The sequence below is a fragment of the Panthera tigris genome, chromosome C1 (assembly GCF_018350195.1).
Source record: "Panthera tigris isolate Pti1 chromosome C1, P.tigris_Pti1_mat1.1, whole genome shotgun sequence".
Classification (NCBI taxonomy): Eukaryota; Metazoa; Chordata; class Mammalia; order Carnivora; family Felidae; genus Panthera; species Panthera tigris.
In genome coordinates, this window is record NC_056667.1 from 216,357,166 (window position 1) to 216,380,213 (window position 23,048).

A 23,048-nucleotide genomic window follows, 5' to 3' on the forward strand; every position below is an offset into this window, starting at 1 on the left:
CCACTCAACAAGTTCAGCCTGTCTTTTGCTTCACAAATCGTAGGGCTACTTGTAATGGAAACACAGCACAGCAAAAGCTGAGCAAGTCATAGAACTCAGCCATTTACACTGAGAAAGAGAAAAGCTGGCCCAGCACACAGAGCCAGGCCTTGGGTTCTCCTGTAGAACACAAAAGATTTCACAGAACGTCAGAATCATAGGTCCACACTGACAAAAAGAAGATGAAAATAACCAAACACCTGCCCTCCCTGCTAATAGGAACGACTACTGCTTCTTCACCATTTACAGCTGTAGCCGTAAGATGAAGAAAGATACCAAATCGTAGAATTACTTCCACTTCTTGACAATATCCAATCCAGGCCAAATCGTATTTCCTTAAGCCTCCCACAAAATTGCCTACCACAGGCTCTGATCCTATCCTAAGACCTAACACCCTCTACTGAGATGCTCCGTGGTTCACCGTCATGTGCATCCTCCCTCCTTGCAACAAGCCACTGACATAACTGGCTCAATATTAGGTGTCCCTTTATTTTAATTTAACTTATCATGAGTACTATGGATCTTTGAACCTGTTATTTTTTTATATCAAAAATACTCAGAGAGCAACAATAAATACCCCATCTTACCTGGAGAAGGATAGCGAGTGCTGGCTAGGATCCGCTGTATCTGCTCTGAGGTTAGGGTTGTGATGGGGGTCAGCAGTTTCTGCTCCAGGCTTGGCAGCTCCCGGAAGGTGCTCACCGAGAACACATACTCGGGGCTCAGGGAGATCTTAACCAACTGTTCCTGGTCTGCATTCCTTGCGACCGCAAATGGCGCCACACCAAACTGCTTGAGCTCTGCCGCGGAATCGTCTACCTCGTCATCAGACTTCCCAGAAGAAATGAGGACCAGGAACTGAGGGACACCCTCTTCAATCCGGCTTCCCAGTGGCCTCTTGAAGATATTCCTTGACACGTACTCCAGGGCACCCCCAATGTTGATCTGCCTCCCGCCTTTGGGCCTCAGCCGCCTCACTGCATTCTGTACCTCATCCTTACTGGAATGGGCATTCAGCAGAAATTCCACTCTGGGGTCCTCGCTGAACTGGATGACTGCCACCCGAGTCGTGTCGAAGCCCACGTCCAGGTAGTCGACCAGCCTCTCGATGAGGGTGCGGATGTACTGGAATTCAGGGCCAGCATTTTGGGACCCATCGATGAGAAAGACCACATCCTTCTTATTTCCAACACCTGCAAATCACATGTTACCACGGGTTTCACATTTGTTGGCACCAAATTCTTAGTGTTCATGAACCACCTCCCAGTCTGTCATGGAATCACTACCTGACGGGAAAAGTATCTTAATTCTGGCTATTATAGCTAGAATACCAGTCCCGGTAGTTAGTCCTGGCATTGCAGTGATTACAAGCCAGGGAGAAGAGGAAGAATCAGAAAAGGATAAAGAAGAGAAACTCTGAGGGAGGCAGAGACTAGATACACAAGAGCCATGTCTGGACGAAATAGGGATGGTGTTTCAGGAAGGAGGTGATCTTAACTGTGACATGCATCAGGCTCTCTTAGATCAAGCAGAAGGGCATCTGAGAATTGACCATTGGGTTTTTCCAGATATAAAGACTTTGACAAGAGCGCTTTCTGTGGAGTGGCTACAGCGAATGACAGATGGGGGTGGGTTAAGAGAGGAATTGTAAAGATTGAGAGAATTCTTTTAAAAGATTCAGGCACTACTGGAGAGGGGAGCAGGCGTCAAGAGAGAGTTTTTAAGAAAGAAGAAAAAGTTATATGTTTATATTGTAAAGGGAATCATCCTTCCCACCCTCATTGGAGAGCCAGTGAGGCAGGACAGAGAATGGTGAATGGCGCCCCTGGGTTGCTCAGAGGGGAAGGTGCCCTGGAGGCAGAGACAGCTCACCTGGAAACAGGTCAGGGCTGAGATATGGATAGCAGTTCTGGTAAGAAGAAGAGTGTAGAAGATGTGGGAAAGGAAGAAGGTGAAGGTAGAAAATACTCATTTTGAAGTGTGGGAGAGCAGCTATGCTATAGACATATATGCTTGTGTTTAAAATAAAGAAGTTGCATATGCACTATGACAAGATTTCCAAAGTGCATTCTTGGGAACACTGGTACCTAAGGAGGCATCATAGATAAAAGGACCCTGCAGCCAAATAAGTTTTGGAAATGTGTCATTCTTGTATTGGAGATATGCAAAACACATCAATTAGAGGGGGGAACCTCTCTCTCTCTGTTTCCCAAACTTATTTGATCACAAACCATTTAGAACATTCCATGGAGGCCTATGGGGCCTGCCGCACTCTGTCCTGGACACCAGCGAGGAAACGCCAGCCCTTTTTAACAACACTATGTCAGTCACCCTCACCTCCTTCATTCACCCAAAGGGCACCGTATCTGGCATCTGACTCTTCTCTCACTTGCTTCTTCTACTCTCGGCTTCCTTCTGTTCCCCCCTGCCTTTCCCTTTTCCCCCTCTCCATGCCATGAGGCTTCAGATGGCACTCTGTAGGATGTAAGCCACAGGGAACAAGGATACTGCTGGCTTTCCACCACTGTGAGCCTTCCCACCCGAGTACCCTGGGGAGGCAGGCCCTCAGTGGGTATTTTGAGGGGGTTGGACACATCTTAGTGCCCCTTCAGCGGCCAGGCTCCCACTGTTTTCTAGTTTACTGTAACCAGACCTAGAAAAGGGGCACAGGAACAATGAAACAGAATAAATCTTGCAGTCATAAGAGCAAGATGGGATTCTGCCAGTTAAGCCATCTACTTCTTAGCACCAGGCAAGCCAAAAGCAATCATCACTCTTGGGCTCTAGAAACACCAATATTTCAGAGACTGTGCCCCCAGCTGGGTGGACCCTATGGTCAAGCTCCCTCCCTGATCACAGAAGGCTGCCGACTGGACTGCCAGGGGCAGCATAGAACTGACATTGAACTGGGGCCACCAGCTAGATGGCCCCGTCCCTTCTGATATCTGTGCAGAAGCCTCTACACAGACGTGGGGGGTCTGCACTAAAGCATGCACCTGCCCCTCTTTGAAACTTTAATTTGGCCCCAAACATGAATCTCAGCATGTCCCCAGGCCTGTACCACTGCCGGCCACTGAGACCAAAGGCACACGGCTCCTAATTCTTCATGAAAAGCCAGTCCCCGCCCCCCCCACAAGGCAGAGGAAACCAACAGAGAACACTCAGAGCCCATGGGCCAAACGAGTATCCCCGGATGTTTCTAGAAACAATGACCCAAGGAATCCCCTCCTTACCTGGGCTCGTTGGGGGGAGCAAAACTGGCTGCAGCCTGCTCAGCTCTTCCCGGCTGAGCTGAATCACTCTGTCGGAGATCACCTGCTGGACGGTCCCTAGCTGCCGGAAGGTGGGAATGGCCACGGCAAAGTCGGGGATAAAGGAGATGGTCTGCATCTCTGTGATGTCGGCGTTCCCGATGCCAATGCCGATGGGCACTGCCCCTCCCCTCTTCAGGACCACGGAGGGGCCCCTCACGTCATCCCCAGACCTGTCAGCCGTGAGGACGATCAGGAGCTGGGGGACACCTTCTGCTATCCTGCTTCCGGCCGAGCTGATCAGGATATTCCTCAGGACAAAGTCCAGGGCGGCCCCGGTGTTGGGGGCCGGGCCTCCCAGGAGGGCCAGCTTGCGTACGGCACTGACCACACTCTGCTGGTCCATGTATGAATTCAGGTAGAACTCAGGTCTGGTCCGGTCGCTGTACTGTATCACGGCCACACGAACCCGGTCTGGGCCCACATCCAGGGTCTCCACCACTCTCTGGACAAACTCTTTCAACAGAGGGAAGCCGCTCCTGACACCCTCAGAGCCATCTATCAGAAACACCACATCCTTTTCACCTGAAACTGGGAGAGAGACAGCATCCATGACACACAGGACCCGAGAGGGACCATCTCCTACAGACCATGGAGGGCTGAAGAATGGCCCCACAAAGGTAGCCGATCGAGAATCCCCAGAACTGGTGAAGGGGACTTTGCAGGTATGACTGAATTAAGTGCTTGGGGAATGAGAAAATTATCCTGGATTATCCAGGCAGACCCAGTGCGATCAATCCCGTGTCCTTCTAAGAGGGAGAGGAGACGATGAGAGTTCAGGGAAGAACTTTAAGGTAGAAGCAGAGATCAGGGAAGAGAGAAGAGGGTTCGCTGCTGCTTTGAAGATGCAGGAAGGGTCCACAAGCCAAGGAGCGAAGGCCGCACGAGGCAAGGAAACGGATGACCCACCAGAGCCTCCCAAAGGAGTGCAATCTGGCTGACACCTTGCTTTTAGCCCAGTGAAACTGGTTTCGGATTGCTGACCTCGAAAACGGAAGACGATGCATTCATTTTGTTTTAAGCCACTAAATTTATGGTAATTTGGCACAGCGGATATCAAAAATGAATACAGCAATACAGACAGGTAGGTAGATAGAAGGACAGGCCTTTAATTTAGAACCTTCGGTGCCTGTGCAGCATTGTCAACTTTCCAAGGTGTCCTCAAGAAACAGTGTTGGGCAGAGGAGAAACAGGACGGTACATCCGGCCTGCCCATTAGCATGTTGCACAGATGGGGGTTTCAAATGATTTGTTGTAAGTCACAGCGGGGCAACAGGGAAACGTACAGACCAGATGTCTGGGTTACCATCCAAAGCCAACAGCGTGTGGGCCCCATAGTCAATGTAGAAGTTCGAAATTCTCGGGGTTTTTTCCAAAGGGTTATAGGTGCAATTAACGACTTTCTTCACCGCATTTTTACCAATAAACGGAAAGCGGTTAAACACCAAGTCCTGGTAATGTGGAGTAGCAGCTGGAAATTTTAGGTCAGCAGTTAGGGTGCGGATCTATCCCCCTCTCATCACACCTTGTATTCTTGGTAAGTGGACTGTGGATGAATTACAGCACGGTGAGACCCGCTTAAAATAAGATATTGGTAGATCATACGGAGGAAGACTGTTTTAGCTATAATGTATCCACGGGTGTGGCTTTTATTGTGCTTATAGTAGAAAGTGTTTTTAAATGGATTTTTAACTACTGATATGTCTAAATCTTTATCATGTACCTAATTATGAGAAATTCTTTTTTTAACTTATTGTTTTAATTTTTTTGAAGTTTTATCTTGAGATACGGGGAGGGGGTGGGGGGTGGAGAGAGCACTCAAGGAGGGGAGGGGCAGAGACAGAGGGAGAGAGAATCCCAAGCAGGCTCCGCACTGTCAGCACAGAGCCCCACGCACAGCTCAAACTCATGAACCGTGAGATCGTGCCCTGAGCCAAAGTCAGAGGCTTAACCGACTGAGCCACCCAGATGCCCCTAATTATTCTCATGTCACCCGGATTCTCCTGTTTTGCCCTGAGGACCGTTAGACAATTCAAGTGGGGAAAGAGCCAGCGGCCTACTGTCACTCATACCCTCCAGTACCGGGCCGCAGAAGCAACCAGAATTCCCATGCCATACCTGGCGTCGGCGCCCCATCCTGCACGGATTTTAAGAGATTGACGATCTGTGGTTGAAGGTCTCCGATCTTGGGGAGTGACTCCGCGGCCAGGATGAAGACGGGGGACGGCACCATCAGCTCCAGCTCGGCGGGATCTGCGTTCTTGGCCTGCAGTATGAAGGTCACCACCTGGCTCTGCTTCAGGTTGAGTGCCGGTGTGTCCAAACGATCCGAGGACCTTCCTGCAACTAGCAGCACCAGGAACTGAACCACTCCGTCCTCGATCCGGCTTCCGGCGGACTTCACAAAAATGTATCTCTGTGCGTACTCCAGCGCGTAGCCCAGGTTGAGGGCTTTGCCCGTCTTGATCTTCATTCTCTTCACGAGATTCAGGATCTCGGGCTTGTTCTGGTGCTCATCAAAACGGGACTCCACCCTGACATCATCGCTGTACTGAGCCACCGCAACCCGGGTCCCATCAGGCTTCACGTCAAGCTCGTCGATAACCTTGTAGAGAAAGTCGCGGACAGCAGGGAACTGGCCCACGAGATTGGCTGAGCCGTCAAAGAGGAACAGAATGTCTCGCTTGCTTTCTACAACAGAAGTAGGTTAGGACACAGTGAGGGATGAGAACCTAACGGGCACCAGAGTGACTTCAGCCCAGCGCCACTAGGATTTGGTAACGGGGGGGTCACATAATTCATCTGATGATCACTGTACCAGCAAGAGGGGAGAAAACCCGTTGTCGAAGCCTGAAGCACCAGCTGTCATTAAGACACCCCATTTCAGAGCAGTTCATATCTGCAAAGGCCTAGAACCGGAGGGGTCTACCCGATCCCGCATCGTGCTTCTTCCACAAAGCAAGACAACATAAGCCCCAGAGGGTCCTACTCTTGGTGGCAATCACTGTAAGAAAACAGTGTTTTCAAGCCGTTATAAATCAAGCTACGGAAAATGTGGTCCTTACTGTCCTTTGTCTTAAAAACTGACCAGTCTTTAGCGCCAAAGGCTGATGTGGGTTAGCCACCCATAGATAACTGAGTTGACACATATCTGCTCTAACTGGATTTTCTTTTCACTAAGTTTGCAGCTATGGGCCAGGACCCCAAATAGCACCCATCGTTGCTCTGTGGGTCAGGCTGTCTGTCAGTGCATCCCAATCTGCTATACTAAGCCAACAGAAAACAGGGCTGAAGGCCCACAGGGGGCCACAACATGTAGCATGTAACGGGAACATAATTTTCAGGTCAAACGGTTCTTGGAGGTATTTGATTAGGTTTCAAACTGGCTCGGTCTTGCTCCCCATCTGTGTGGTGTCCACAAGCTGGCAGGTCCCACGCATCCGGGCCTCAGCACCGTATTAATCTGCAAGAACGGTAATATTCCCGACTTCCTTTGGAAATCATTTTATCATCACATAAAGATGCAGCCCTTGTTGGGTTTGTAAAAAATAACTTTTGTGTATACAGCAGATTTTGAACATGAAAGAATCATATAAATAAAATAACGTCAGTGTCTTTTTTTGTTGTTGTTTTCTTTTCCTATACTTAAGTTAGTTAATATTTCTAACCGGCCCCAACGCGCTCTCCGATACGAGAGGGGGTCAATCCCTCGCGCTCTCCCTTCCGTCTGGATGTGTGTTCCAGAAACTTCACGGGCACTGGGGCAAAAAAAGGTGGTGGGGGGAGCCGGGATAAGATGGGAGGGACATAAGCTGCATTTCCCAGACCTTTCTTTCATTAATGAACCTTAGACAGAGAACCTCAACTTGCTGGTACAGTGTCTCAAGCCCCCAGATTACTTCAAGCACAGAAATCCGGTCTTCCTTCTACAGTTCACCGCACGTTGGAGTTCAGGCTGGGCCACCTGCCACCGGGGAGGTGTTGGGGGAAGGGAGCCCCGCGCAGCTGGGGAGCTTTACCTGGCTGGGCGAATGGAACTTCCTCCACACCTCCACTAACATATGTGGTTAGGGGCTGAATCAGCTGCTGAGGCAAGGCTGGCAGGGAGCTGAAATCGTCCATGAGATACACCAGGCTCGGGTTAAAAGCGATCTGCTCAAGCTCTGCCTTATTCGCCTGGCTAGCTCCCACACAAAAGGTCAGGATGCCTGCGCGCGCTAGGGCGTTGGCAGCTTGCCCATAGGAGTCCTCGGACTGCCCGGCTGTGACCAGGAGCAAGAGCTGTGGCACGTGTTCGCGGATCCTGCTGCCGCCAGCTTCGGTGAAGTGGTTGGCATGGACATAGCTCAGGGCCGCGCCGGTGTTCAGGCCCGACCCCCCCTTGGGCTGCAGCTGCCTCAGATGAGCAAGCAAATCTGACTTTGTCTGGTATGTGTTTAGGGAGAACTCTGTTACTGGCGTGTCGCTAAATTGCACTAAACCGACACGGATATTGTCGCTGCCGACATCAAGGCTGTTAACTACGTTCATTACAAAGTCCCGCACATAAGGGAAATCGGTCTTGCCAACGTTGAACGATCCATCCAAAAGAAAGATGATATCCCTTTTGTTTACGTGAACTGCAGTGGAGCACAGAAAACAAAGTGAGACACAGACAACCACGGAGGGCATGCCACGTGTGCCTGCGACACGGGGCACACATGCCAACATTCAGAACACACAGACAGTCGGTGAGGCAAAGCACGTCCATCTCATAAAATATGGCAGAGGGCTGCATATTTTCCACCGGTGGCGGCTGGTGTTTGTGAGGCATATCGATAGCCAAGTTGACGAAACCAAGTTGGCTCGCGGAAAGATACAGTGCCAAAGTTAGGACGTTTGCAACGAACAAAAATGATCAGAATCCTCCAAGTGGAACATTCCTTCCCTAGAAGTGAACGCTACCAGGGACCTGTGCCTTTCTGCCTCAGTCCTATCTATGACCACGGTCACAGTCAGGTTTACGTGTGTGAGACAGGGGTCCCCGGGATTCACCTCTACACATTTGCAGAGAGATTTCCACTTACAGATAGATTACGAGTGTTAGCCCGAGTCCACCTGAGAACATGAGATCCTGAAGGTTTAAAAAAATAATAATAAAATTGGAATGTTCTCATCCTGAAGTATTCCTAGGACCAGCCCTTTGTCATTCCCTACCGGTACCCTTCTTCTGTGGGGAGTCACAGCATTGTCGGGCAATAATCCAATGGAGAGCCCGTAGGAATTCCTCCAAGGTGAGATAATAGCATCGTGGAAACACATTAAAGTACAAAAAGACTAGCTGCCACGTCTGGCTGAGGTTATACACACGATGAATCACAAGTAGAGTGCTCAAATTAGAGGATACGTAGCAACACATTTAGTACAACATGCCTTTAGGAAAATTATCTCCCCTCTCTTCCCTGGTGTCTCCCTAAAATTTAAACCTAACAACTAATTTCATCCTATGGTCTATCCATCAACTTTGGCCATGAAAGTGTGGACCGGAAGTGTGCAGGAGGTAAGGAGAAGAGAAGGAGGCTTTCGGAAGAGCAGAGAGCCTGGGGAGAAAGCATGCATCATGCAACGTGAGTCATGCATCCAACAGTCCTCCAGTGGTGCACTTGTGTGGCGGAAAAGCTGGTTGCCGTGATATTCATCTTCATTAAGGACGGCGAATTGTACTCATCCACTTGTAAGCTCATAGACCGCTATCGTGTCTTTCAAAATAACTTTTCCCTGACAATCATATTAAATGAAAGATTTTAGAAACCACTGGGCTTTTTGTCTCCATGCCCATTCACTGACTGAAGGAAAGGCCCTTAGGAAAAGGAGAGAGGGTTAATGTTCTGCACCGGTCGGGGCTGGGCCACTGAGAGGGGACTGTCAGCTCAGGAAAGCAAGAGCCAGGCCACATCTTGGTGGTGGCAGAAGGAGGCTGGACAGGAGTCACCGGGAGACACACAGCCCTGGCATCTGACAAGAGGTAACAACTGAGAAGTGACCTCCTAGGCCAGAGGCAGTAAGGACGAGTGGTCCTGGTCCTATAGCTTCCGTCCTAAGATTTCTACTTGATGATTTGGAAAGTTCATACAATTCTTATCATATGGCATTTTAAAACATACATCTGTATCATATGGCATTTAAGTCACACAATCACCAACTAAAGGAAGCCCGAAATAAATTCTGTTTATCACTCTCGTTTCCATCATTTAAGAGCCGTCTCTCATCTAAGCTCAAAGGCTCTGCCTGGAGACCACCCCGCTGTGCGTCTGACTTGCTCCGCACCATACCTTCAGTGGTTCCGGTGAGGGTCCTGAGAGGCGCCAGTAAGCCGGGCAACACGCCTTGCAAAGGGGCGGCTCGGAACTCGGCGGGGATGAACACCAGGGAGGAATCGAAAGCAATCTCTTCCAGCTCAGCCTGGTCGGCAACCTTGTTCCCAATGGCAAAGGACATGATGCTGCTTCTCTTCAGCTCCTGGGCAGGCTGGCTGATTTCATCTAGGGACTTACCGCCTGTAACCAGCACCAGAAGCTTTGGGACCCCCTCGGCGGCCCGGTAGCCAGCCGAGCTAGTGAACAGGTTATTCCGAACAAAGTCCAGAGCAGAGCCCGTGTACAGGGCCGAGCCTTCCATGGGCTTCATTCTCCGCACGGCGGCAATGACTTCCCTTTTACTGGGGTAGCTATTGAAATAAAACTCTGGCCTCACAGTGTCTGCGTACTGAGCCACTGCCACTTGGATAAGATCCTGTCCGATTTCCAGCCTCTGGATGACTTTGGCAATGAAGTCTCGGATTGCATTGAAGTTGGCCAGTCCCAGTGCGGATGAGCCATCCACCAGGAAAACTATGTCTCTCTTGTTGACTTCAATGACTGTAGGTAGCAACGTTATAAGGTGAGTACAATGGCCTTACCTGTCACATTCAACTATGACCGTCTCTACAGCTAACGCTACTCAAGGGGCACTCCCGTCTGCTCGGGCCAGTGTGAGGTCAGCGGGAGTCCCTGAAGAACCAGTCGTAACACACATCAGTGACAGCTGCATCCTCCCTATGGGGTGGCAGGTAGGGCTCCTGACCCACCCACCCCCACCCCCTTAGTACCTTTGACAAAATAGTTGCACAAAAACAAAATGAGCTTTAGCAACCACCTGTGCAGCATGTTGTCAGTAAAAAAGCCAGGAAGCCCTTTTCTGCCAAAAGTCTGTAGGTTAGATTCTAGGGTCCAGAATGAAGCTAGATCTTAAATGCTTAAAGGAGCAATCAGTGTCTACACAGAGGGCACTTCATCTCACAACTGTGACTTCATACACACCCACTGCCAAGTACAAAAGTATAGAGCAGGCACACCCCCGTTGTCTTCCGTTCTCTTCTCCGTGCCTGGGTTTTTCAGGCAATGAAAAAAAAAAACAATTCCTTGACATCACAAAACTTATAAAAAGGAAATCGATGTCAAAACCAGCAAGAGGCACAGAACGATTTTCATTTAAGAGACCTGCACCATGAAGGTGCAACTTACGTATCAGGACTGTGATAAATTACAAAGCAAAGACAGCTGGGCAAGGTCACTAGCTTGTGACTCTAAGCCTGTGTCCACCTGCCGTACGCCCACCTGAGCTGTGGGCACAAAGTACCGTGTCAGGCATGACACTCAATCCAAAAACCTGCTAGGACTTCCAACACTCACAAGGATATAGAGGGAGGAGTGCTTACAGTTTATTAAGTATCTGGACGTGAGGAGGCCTCCAATACTCCACACTGTCGGATGGATTATATACCTTGACGTTTGACTATACGGACATCACTAGTGCAAACTCTCCTCTTTAAGAGAAAACACGTAGGGGCACCTCAGTGGCTCAGTTGGTTCAGCATCCAACTTCAGCTCAGGTCATGATCTCAAAGCTCATGAATTCGAGCCCCGCGTCGGGCTCTGTGCTGACAGCTCAGAGGCTGGAGCCTGCTTCAGATTCTGTGTCTCCTTCTCTCTCTGCCCCTCCCCCACTCGCGCTCAGTCTCTCTCTCTCTCTCTCTCTCTCTCTCTCTTTCTCTCTCTCTCTCTCTCAAAAATAAATAAAACATCAAAAGAATTTTTACGAAAAGAGAAAACACGTAAATGCACACATAGATGCAAAGCACACAAGGACAGGCACATGGAGACCACTGCTTTGGCATCAACTTGTGGTACAAAGAATGAATTCCAAGTCCTTAAGTTCTCCGTAGAGACGTGCATACACGCGGGATTCTCCCTCTATGTACGTGCGAAAGACACGGAATGCCACACGGCCCTGCCCTCTCCTTCCCTCAACATGTACGTAAAAGACATACATATATGCACACATATGCATGTATGCACAGTTAACCACATGTGTGGCATTTCATGCACACATGGATAGTGAACCTGCCTGGAGGCACACACACACACATAGCCCTCCTACACCATTGATGTAGAAGTGCTACTGAGATTCCGGCATCCCATGCCTGTATAGACATATATGTATGCAATATACACGGGAGATGAATAAAAAGACAGGTCAGCTGTCACCCCGACCAGCAGGCTGACTCACTCAGCTGTTGAGTGGCAGCCCCCCCCCACCTCCAGTAAGCGACGTCCCCCTTCCTGGCATGTGATGCCAACCCAAACAGAGCTGTCTTCTGCTCGGACTGGGTTTGAAACACCCTTGTTGGGAGGTGAAACGGAAGGTCCTGCCAATCAGTGGGCTGCTGGCCTCACCTGCACCACTACCCCCTGCAGGGTGCGTCCTCTGCCCTCACCCGCTTCTCCCGCCCCTCCTCTCCATGCGCCCCCAGCACTGCAGTGACACTGATCTGCCAGGGCCTCCAGTGACCTGCACGTGTGGACACACTCAGTGGGGCTCCTGGTCTCGTTCTCCTCAGCTTCTTAGCAGCTCGGGGCCCTGGCAACCTCTCCAGCCCTTGAGACACGCCGTCGGCACTAGGCTTCACGCTCACCCCCTAAACTGGTTGCTTCTCCAGCCTCCATGTATCAAACGAGTTCCAGCCCCACGGCCTGCTGAAAGTTCTGGAAAGCAGCCAGGCTCCTTGGTGCCCCAGAGCCACGGCACCTGGAACACCGTCCCTTTGTTCTTCACCTGCTGACCCTTTCTATCTTGTGGCTTCTCCAACTGGCCTTCCCCGGCCACCCTGTCCAAAGCTCTCTCCCCCTGTTCTTCTGTGTACAGCCCCACACAACTTCTGACCCTCGGAATATTTGCGTCTGGACACTGGCCCCCATTTCCACCACCTCCCCATTATCCCGCAACAGGCCGGCGGCCACGTCTCTCTCGTCCACCAGCAAGCACTGTGTATCCAGCTCAGACCAGATCGCCAGGGACATTTGTTAACTATTGCAAATCGGTCACAAGGATTAAAGATGCTGTCTGCACGTGAGGAGGTAATATTCAAGTTAGCTAGGGAAAACTGAAATTTGAGCAATGTGTTGCTACAAATAAAAAGAAGAAAGAATTTGAAACTTCTCCTGGAACAGAAATCTCTTCATCCAGGGGAACTCCTCTCTCGTACATTCAAGAAATCAGAGCCCAGGGTGGTTGCGCAGCCTGCCCAGGATCACACAGCTGGTTAACGTAAGAGCGGGGACCGAAGGCCAGGTCTCCCGGCTACAGCCCTGCTGCTCCCTCATCGTTTACAAAAGCTACGGAAACCATCCGTGTGTGTCCACACGCACACGAGCCTGGAGCAACCTTGGTAAGTTGTAGTCCGATGAGAGGGAGGTCTAGAAATATCAAGCGAATTTTCAGGATGTAATTCTGCATCAATTCTGATTTTCCCTACCCGGTGATAATGCAGAAGGCCATTGGTAATTACCTCTGGCAGACAGGGGAGATCACCAACTAATGTAAGTTGGCACAACCGGATCTGCCTTGAGGCTCAGCTGCCTCAGCGCCAGGCAAAACCGTATTCTTATTTCCATTTTGAAAAACACATTCTCCTCCCACACTTGTTAAGTGCGTATTCGTTACGTGATGCGATTCGTTTGATGTTTATAAACGAGTCCCGTTGGGCTATTTTGCCAAAGGCCCTCAGTTGGAATGGATGTACGTCATGACCTCGCGACTCAACGCAACTACTCCGAAACTTGAGCAGCACAGGAAAATGGTTTCTCGTAAATATCCCGCCAAGTGAGCATTGTGTGGTTTCTTACCTTCAGAAGCGCAGCTCTCAATACCCAGCACAGAAAGGGCCCCACGGGGCAGCCCTCACCTACCTGCAAGGGCGCTTGTAACACGCGGGCTTAGAGGCCGTGCCATCGTCCTGGACTAATTTTCTCAGAATTGTAATGAGCCCCTGAGATCCATTTTTCAGATGACTGGATCGCAAGTGAATAATACAATGATGTTGAATAGTCTCCAAGTACCGGCTTTCTTGAATTCGCCTCAAAAGCACACTTCCTCGACAACGCACGTGGTAACGAGAGCTTTCCACTCACTCACGGATCTTTTGTGTTGCACCCCCGAGAGCTAGCCTATCTCAGAAGGACCCCGCCGTGGGTACTTACAGGTTCTCCTGAGGCGCAGCGTTCTGGAGGTGCCTGCCTTGTTTCTACAAAAACCAACACACAGAACACCCCACTCCCACACAGATGGCGAGGAGAGCATACGTACCTTCTGTGACAATGGTTGGCGGTTGTAAGACAATGCGCCTTTGGGCCACGCCAACAATGTACAGCAGTAATTGCTCCTGGAGGTCCCCAAAGCTACGGAATTCCGGGACAGTAAACACCAAGTTGTCACTGGTAGCTATGTGCTGAAGCTCTGCCCTGGAGGCGGCCTGGGTTCCGAGGCCAAACGAGAACACGCTAGCCTGTTTCAGTGCTATGACCCCGTCGCGGATCTCGTCACTAGAAGGCCCGGCGCTTATGAGGACCAGCACCTGGGGAACCCCTTCCTCCACTCGGCTGCCCCCTGCCTGGGTGAAGTGGTTCTCCACCACGAAATCCAGGGCCAGGCCGATATTGGCCAGCTCCCCACCAGTGAACGCAAGGGCTTTCACTGCATCCAGAACCTGCACCTTGGTGGAGTAGGTGTCCAAGGAGAACATGGTTCTGGGCTCATCGCTATACTGGACCACCCCCACTCGGATCTGCTGAGTTCCAACCGAGAGTCTCTCAAGGAGATTTACAAGGAAGTCGCGAATGACTGCAAAATGGACACTTCCGGTGTTGTTTGATCCATCAATAAGGAAAATAATGTCAGCAGAGTCTTGTGCTTTAAAAGAAAGAAATGCAAAAAATGTGAAAGCGTTAGAACAAGTGACCACATGCATTGTTCAGTGTTCTGACATGTTTCTTTGGAAACCAATAAGAAACACGAAATACAGACAAACAAAACACATGTTGATTAAGGAATGTGAAATTCTCTTTTAGTTCTGCATTCTGAATGGATAAGAGGCAACTCCTCGGGAACGATGGCGTAAAATAGGAACATTTATATCAAATGTTCATTTGTACCATCTTTTTAGTTACAATTCAAAACATCATATTCACTTTTCTGGGGGAAGAATCATGAGTACGTATTCCAGGAATTTCTACTAAATTTGGAGGGAAACGTTGTTACGTGGAATTGTGCGTTACCATACCTACAGGAGGTCCAAACATGATTTCTAATTTTTGGATGTTTCTCTCATAATCCTCAAGTGCTTATAGGAATTTTCTTTGCCCAAATCCACAGCTACGAAACAGAAGCTCAGAGTCAGGGTTTGGTGACTTATCATCCCAGCATGTTGAACACCTGATTCCTGGAATGACTACTGTTTCTTCTCTTTAAAAACCAAGATGGCGGCCTGCACGCAACTTTGTGAATTTGAAAGGAAGAACTCAAGCTACACTTCAAGTTTTAATCTTAAAAATATCTGATAAATGTTTGATCTTCTCTTCTCATACGATATTGAGTTGCGTGGAACTCACCTGCAGGTCTGGGATTAGGCTAGATGTTTTGTTCACGTACTTTTGCTATTGCCTCTGTATTCAATCACATAATGCAGAACAATGTTAAGCAGAGTGATATGAAACCAGTCATGACATAATTATCCAACCTTATTTTTATGACGTCCTAAACTGACTGCCTAGCGAGACCATGAGCCTCTAATAAACCCTGGATCAGAATTAGTTCTGGGGTCATACAGATGGACAAAAAAACGGGGACCTTGGCCTCTTTCCTCCTTACAATGGCAAACTAGAAACTTCCATCCCACTATGGAAAATGGGGACTTCACAGAAGCATTGGGTAAGGAGTAACAATTAATAATCTATAAACCTGAGTGAAATATTTCAAAGGCTCCACTAGAAAATTTAAATTGGACTGATTTAAAACTAGAGGAAAAGAAAAATTATTCTGGTGAATGTTTTTTAATAACTTAAGTGTGTGTTAGGAACAGGAAAAGACTGTATGTGAGCATATGTGATATTTATATTCTGAGATTTTTAGGAAGCTATATTTGGGATATAATCACAACATTGTATGTAAGACCATGAGTTCTGATCTTTCTCATGACAGTGAACATTTTATGTTTAAAATTAATTTTTCCTTGTGCCAGAAAAAGTTGCTCCCATTTTCACTGTGGAAACAGGATACAAATCTTATCTCATAAAATTAAAGAATTCCGCTACAGTGAAACTATGTTCTTACTCAAGTTCCCTCATATGAAAGCTGAGCCAGAGGTTGCCTGAATCAGAAGAACTCTTCCTCCCCTCACACACAATCCCTGACAACGTTCTTGCAGGTGAATCCCTTGCACAGGGAAAGATAATAGCTTGGAAACACGAGGGTTAATGAGAAGGATAAAATTTGGATAATAAGATCTTGTGTTTTTAACAAGTGTCACACAAAAGTATGAAATAAGAGTGGGCCTTTGCTAAGAATCCCAACGCATTTGCTTTTTCTTTAGCCAAAACATAAGATTCCTGAAGGACCTTGGGAGGGCGCAGTGCCATAGAAATGGCCCGCATCATCATATGAGCCGTAGGCTCTGTCCATCACACCACTGTATCCCTCAACCTCTCCCTGGCGTGAACCAATGACCCTGAGAGACCGTAAAAGATGTGCATACCAATAAAAGAAGGATTAGCTAGGAGCCTTGGGTCCTCAGGAAGAGAGAAACGATAACCTAATACATAGGATGACACATTCCTTATTCGTTCATTAATTTTTACTTAATTTATTACATTATCTTTTTTGGCTGCAATTTATAATAGTGTACAAATTAAGAGAAACCCTGTGGGAAAACCCTTGACCCTTTCTCCTCCTAAAGGCTGAACTGCTGCAGGTCATAGAAAAATGTTGGATAATTTGTCATCACTGAAAAAACAACATTGTCCTCTTACGCACACAATGATGGGACACACATTGGCATGCTGTGTTATCCAGGTGAGCTGAAGCCTCAAACAGACACAAGAGCTGTGGGTTCTTGTGTACAGCAAGGCGTACCGATGACCAGCTTTAAGTCTAAGGATAATCAGCTCTAACTAAAATTTACAACGTGAAGTTGCCTGGTTTTCCGCTTTCGTGGCTCACGTATCACACACACCCTTCTGGGGCATTTTCCATAGAAAACTTTCACCGCGTCCATGGAAAAGTCAGGCTCCTTCAACACTGTTGGAAACATTCTTTTCTGGAGCACACTGATGTGGGCACAATGCCTTCCTCAGCTCGTGGGATGCTTCCTTTTTTTTTTTTTTTTTAAGAAAAATTAAAGAGATCGTATGTGTGTTTCCTCTGCAAACACAAAACTGTAGATCGATTCCGTGAGTGCTTTAAATGTTCGTCTTTTGCAAAGAAGAGAAGGCTCACACTGAAATCCTCACCGAACACAGAGCACTTTAGGCTCTCACTTCAGAGCACAGCTCTTGCACTTTAGTGATGTGCATTTGTAAAAGGATGACAAAGAGATCTTTAAAGAACACCACCTTCAGAGACTGATTATGTGAGTAGAGTTCATTTAGAACAGGGCGGACCATTAACGCTTTATACACACCATAGATTACGGTCAAGAACACTCTATGGGGAAGAGTTACCCAGTGGACAGGTAATGGGAAGAAATGGCCCTAACTCACTAGCAATCTCTAGAATGCCCTCTGGAAGCAGAGGATTATTATTATTTTACGTTTATGCTGCGGAACATGCAACGGTAGGTGATACTGGAGGAATTGCAGAGTGAAGTTAATCAGAAAAGACAACATAAACGGATTAATTTTCCACCACGGAGCTGCTAGTGGCTTGGACACTAGAAGACAGAGATGCTTTCTTGGCATAAAAACAAAGGTTTTTTTTCATCTGTGTGGAAACGTACCATGTTGAAAGGCTCATTTAGCATTCATGGAAGAATACGATTGTTCACTTAAACATAAAAGCAAACTCGTCCGCTCTTTTCCCTCACTTGGCCAAAACAGCAATAAAGAAAAGATGTCCTGTGTCTCCACGGACCCCTTCACCCTTCTGACATGGATCACTTATCATCCCTATATTCAGAAATGTGATGATCGGTGAAAAGTCAGTATAGGCAGCCTCACAGCATCCCCTTGTTCCCCGGAGATTTTGGTTTGGGATGCTCTGGGGGGGAGGGGGGGGGTCCCACCTTCTTCTCCTATAATCTGGCAGGATCAACACATGTATCATGAAACACGGGTGAGGCATGTCACTTGTAGCACAGAACGCTTTTTGGGGTTAAACGGGCAGAATCCAGACTGTCACCCGCTCCTCTGTCAGAAGCAGAGCCTCTGGCAGGACATTAGCATTCCCACCGCTGTCAGAGTTGAAATCATGGGCAACCACTGGGCGGACCATGTTATGAACAGCCTCCCGACACGCCTTGTGGGTGGTTAGTTCTGAAACCCTTCTCCCATCCAAGCTCTGCCTGCCCAGGACGACTGGTTCCTTCTCCTGACCTCTAGTCATATTGTTCCCTAACCCCTGCTTTCTGAATCTGTTACAAAAATCTGTTACAAAAACGTCCATACCTTTTACCTACAATTCCCCCGTTATCCTGACTGCAGTCCAGAAAGCCCTCCCTTTCTCCAGACTCCACGTGCCCCTTCTGTCTTTCCACAAGCCCCTCCCGTGTGGCCCTTTAGATTGACCGATATAGGGGCGCCTGGGGGGCTCAGTCGGTTAAGCGTCCCACTTCGGCACAGGTCATGATCGCGTGGTCCGTGGGTTCAAACCCCACGTCGGGCTCTGTGCTGACAGCTCGGAGCCCGGAGCCCACTTCGGGTTCCGTGTCTCCCTCTCTCTCCGCCCCTCCCCAGCTCGTGCTCTCTGTCTCTCAAAAATAAATAGACACTAAAAAGTTAGATTGGCCAATTTATGTCTCAAAATCCCCAGTCTTGCTTCTCCCTGCCCCATCCAACATGTCACCCTGCCTCCCGCCTCCTGTTTTTGAGCCCTCTGGGGGGCAACCACTTTTGAAAGCGTAGGAGAAAAGCGGGCTGTGAATCCCGCTCCTGTGATCACCTCCTGGGGCCGGTGCGGAGGCTGCCTGTCCCCTCCACCCCCTTGCATTCAGACAATCACCCGCCTCCCCAGCTAAGCGCACTGAAGGGACCTGCAACCTTCCTTGGGTTTCCCTTATATCCCGCTCAGCCTGCAGCCACACAGCACACCTGTGCTCCTCTCCAGAGACTTTAACGTCTATGTGGCTGACCTTCCTGAGCACCGGCCTCCCAGGTCCCCAGCGGCCCCCTGTCCACCGTGCCCTACGCACGTGAGGGCCACCCCGTGAGCATCTCGCAAAACTACTGCACCCCCATGATGTGCCCTTGGTCTCCCTCCATACGCTGTGGTGGCAGCGTCCCCCAGGTCCCATGACCAGCGGTCTCTAGGACTCCTCCCCCTCCCGGCCCCCGTGGGCTCGTCCCCCTCCTCCCCACTGGGCAGGACCCCCTCGTGGGCTGCTACAGGAACTCACTTGCCACCATTCTGGATTTCCTTCCCAAGAAGATCCTCCTGCCCCTCCATCACTCTCTCTTTGCAAGCCCTGCCGTGCGTTCACAACACAGTGCTCTCTCTCCAGGACACGGGTTCTCTGTCCCAATAACAGATGCGAGGGATTTTGTGAGCTGCCCGCCTGGCCACGCTGAGGCTTCCTTGGCTAAGGATCATAGAAGTCCCTCCCGTGGGGTCATAATATGAGAATGGGGTTTTTTAGAGTTAAAATCTAACTGTTTCCGGGTGCCTGGGTGGCTCAGTCAATTAAGCGTCCGACTCTTGGTTTCGACTCAGGTCATGATCTCACAGTCGTTGAGTTCAAGCCCCACATCGGACTCTGGGTGGACAGTGCAGAGCCTGCTTGGGATTCTCTCTCTCCCTCTCTCTCTCTCTCTCTGCCCTTCCCCTGCTCAATTTGTCTCTCTTTCTCTCTCTCTCTCTCTCTCTCTCTCTCTCTCAAAACAAGTCAACTTAAAAAAAAAGCACTTTTTTAAAGAAAATAAAATTTAATTGTTTCGGAAAACACCCTCCTGGAGGCAGGGGAAAGTGCTACCTTAGAAGAAGGCGACACAGCGTGGTCAAACCTTTGTTTTTACACCTGTGAACAGCCATCTCTTCCCGGTCCCGCCCCACCCACCCCCCCACCTTTTAGCCACAGTGTCGCTTTAATGCCAGCAGTTGCCAAGCTTATCTCCAAAGAACAGCGAGGCAGGCAGCAGCTTGGCAATGGTGCCATTACCTGTGATGTCTTTAAGGGTCTCTGTGCCTCCAGCCCCTTCTGGAGCCACGGATGACTGCACACAGGACACTAAGCTTCCTACTATGTCGTGAAGTGAGGTAAAATTCTCTAGGTTGAACACATGCATATTGAGCGGTTCGCTCGCTATTTCTCTTAACGCTCCTTCATCTGAATCCTCAACTCCAATTGCAAACACGTTAACATCAGCAGACTTAAGTTCCGCTGAAGGCAGAGCAAGGCCGTCGTCCGAGTGTCCACTGGTCAACACTACAATAACCTGAGGGACTCCGTCACTGGCCCGGCTTCCAGCAGCCTCAGTGAGGTGATTCTGCATTACGTATTCTAATCCTTTTCCAGTCTGATTGCTTCCCCCAATATAAGACATGTTGGAAATGTGGGAGAGGACTTCTTGATTAGTACGGTACGTATTTAACAGGAACTCGGTATGTGGGTTGCCGTTGAACTGGACCAGAGCAAAATGGAAATCATTTTCTCCCACAGCTAAAGATTTTATAACATCATACAGAAACTCTCGAACAAGTTGGAAATGTTCCTTTCCAATGCTCCAAGAGGAATCCACTAGAAATATTATATCGGCAGCGGCACCATTTTTGACATCTTTAAAAAAAGACATTGGTTTAGATTTTTCTCCTGTTCGGCAATTACTTCCTATCGGCGCAAAGCCTTCCTAACCTAACTCGGCTTACGCTGTGCTGTTAGCTGAGTGGCCCGCACCTCGCTTGCACTACGGGCAGGCGGGAGGACTTTACCTGAGGGGCAGGGACCTGGGCACAGGGACAGCTGTTGGTCAGCAACCCTTGGCCCAACTTCCATATGCAATGAACCCCATCCATGAACCAGTAGAAGGCTCCAGAATGGGGGAGAAAACATTCCCTGGCGTGTCTTTTAACTCAAGCGTGATTCTCTGTGACAGTTTGAGCCCCGACGCCCACCTGATGAGACCAGGCTACGCCGTCAGAGATAACCAACCGCCATTTTAAAAATTCCTTCTTCATTTTTGGCTCTGAAACGGGGCCTCGAGAAGAAGGAACAGTGAAAATGGCCGCTTTACGTTAACTAGCGTCCGATGCTTGGCGTACTTTGCCAGAAAAATACACATGGCAAGTATGTCTTCCCTACGTGAAGACTTCCATAACTGGAGAGAAAGGAAAGGTCTCATTGTTCCCAGACTTTTTGGCATGAAGAAAGGCACCCTAACTAGTCACTATATATTTTTCAGGGCCAGAAGAGTCTTTGCAGATGTGGGATATTATTTATCTTTCTCAAAGACAGTGGGAGCAGGAAGCTCAGGGCGCCAGGCTGGGGGTGCCCGAGGAGGGCCCTTCTGCGGCTGTGGGCCAGGCTGGCTGCACACAGCCAGCTCCCAGACTCTACTTACCTCAGGCTGCCCTGATGCCCCAAGCAATGCTCCCCTTTCCTTGAGGTGGCATTCACCTCCCACCATCTAAAGACCACCGCGTCCAGTGGGAGAATCCCTGCCCAAGACCCAACTCTCCAGGCAAAGGAGAGAGAGACTCAAGGCCATCCCTCCAAACTCATAGTGCGTGAAGCATTTCTAAGTTTTCCAAAACTCTGCAAGCAAATTCTTAAGAGGGTTCATTTGGATCTTTTTTTTTTTTCATCATTTGGGGAAATGTTTTTTTTCCAGACTTGATTCTAGATGAAAACTGTCTTTTTGTATCCAGAATTATACAAAGAGGGTGATCTGGGTGTTTTGTTTTCAAGGAAAATAATGCTTACTCTCAATAATTGTCTCGTCCTGGTTGTAGGTGCCGTGAGATCAAACCAGGGCCAGGAGTGCGGAAAAGCCCTTCATTTTGGTGAAATGTCTGTGACACAAATGTTCGCTCATACCCAGTGTGAAAACAAACCACTTGCGAACCAACTCCAAGATATCAACCCAAGGGTTAGTAAAAGTAGGCCATCTCTCACTGGATACAGAGCATCTGGAGAAGTCTGTGCGTTGAACGAACATCCTGAGACAAAGGGCCCCACCATCCCCTACGTCACATCTAAGTTCTGGCTCAAGCTCACGAGGTCTAAGATCAAAACATCAGAGAGCACCTTCCTCTGAATAAAAGTAAGAAGTGTTTCTGGATCTTACCTGCTTGCTGCTGTTGGGCACGGGTAAGAGAAAAGCCTGAGAGAAAGAGGCAAAAGGTGGCCACCAAGGGCAAATGTCGATGTTTCCTCATTTTGAACGTGTCTAAGCACCAAGTGGGAACCTAAACAAGAAAAGAGGGTGGAGGCAAAATGATCAGTTCTGGTGCTCAGATTACAAACCAACGCACCAAGGATTTAGCCCTTCTACGAAAAGGAGTGTTGACTACACAGTCAGTGAAAATCTTTGAATCCCATGATTGTACTCCTTTGGTCGTACCTAAAACAAAACCAAACAAAATGGGTAATTAAACCTTCGTTCCTCTCAGACTGAGACAGGCCACAACAGCATGTCACCAGAAAATGGCAGAGAAAGAGAGAGGGAGAGAGAGAGAGAGTCAAGGGTAAAGGTATTTGTGGCCGCAGAAAGTGGTGGGTCTGCGACACCCAGCTTAACTGTAGATCGTGTCTGAAAGAATCCCCCAGGAAATCTTCAGTTCATGGAGAGAATGGGCTTTGCCCAAATCAGAGCATGTGCCAACACGGCCATGGCCTCTGGGACCACTGCAAATCTTGCCCTCGTTCCTGTTGCTTTTTTTTTTATTTTTTTTAATGTTTTTATTTATTTTTGAGACAGAGACAGAGCATGTGCTGAGCTGTCGGCACAGAGCCCGACACGGGGCTCAAACTCACGGACTGTGAGATCATGACCTGAGCTGAAGTCGACGCTTAACCGACTGAGCCACCCAGGCGCCCCGCCCTTGTTCCCGTTTAGCACTTTTTTCCCAGCAAAATCCTGCTGTGTGCCAACCACCAATCTCAGAATGAAAGAAGCCCAGGGCCATTGAATTAACAAGCCT

General features: G+C 48.9%; 1 protein-coding gene across 7 annotated transcripts in view; it reads right to left on the bottom strand.

Moving 5' to 3' along the window:
* COL6A3 (collagen type VI alpha 3 chain) overlaps nucleotides 1-23,048 on the bottom strand; it is an 80,691-nt gene that overhangs the window by 44,263 nt on the left and 13,380 nt on the right. The window contains exons 3-10 of one of the 7 annotated variants that reach the window (XM_042995787.1): nucleotides 22,193-22,313; nucleotides 20,068-20,685; nucleotides 14,013-14,615; nucleotides 9,662-10,246; nucleotides 7,370-7,969; nucleotides 5,469-6,041; nucleotides 3,273-3,881; nucleotides 627-1,232 (exon numbers count right to left, since the gene is read on the bottom strand). In XM_042995787.1, the coding sequence (XP_042851721.1) occupies nucleotides 627-1,232; nucleotides 3,273-3,881; nucleotides 5,469-6,041; nucleotides 7,370-7,969; nucleotides 9,662-10,246; nucleotides 14,013-14,615; nucleotides 20,068-20,685; nucleotides 22,193-22,283 (4,285 nt within the window). In that variant the 5' untranslated portion in view covers nucleotides 22,284-22,313. The remainder of the gene's footprint in view (nucleotides 1-626; nucleotides 1,233-3,272; nucleotides 3,882-5,468; nucleotides 6,042-7,369; nucleotides 7,970-9,661; nucleotides 10,247-14,012; nucleotides 14,616-20,067; nucleotides 20,686-22,192; nucleotides 22,314-23,048) is intronic. The other 6 variants (XM_042995789.1, XM_042995788.1, XM_042995791.1 and 3 more) reach the window with 6 other exon arrangements.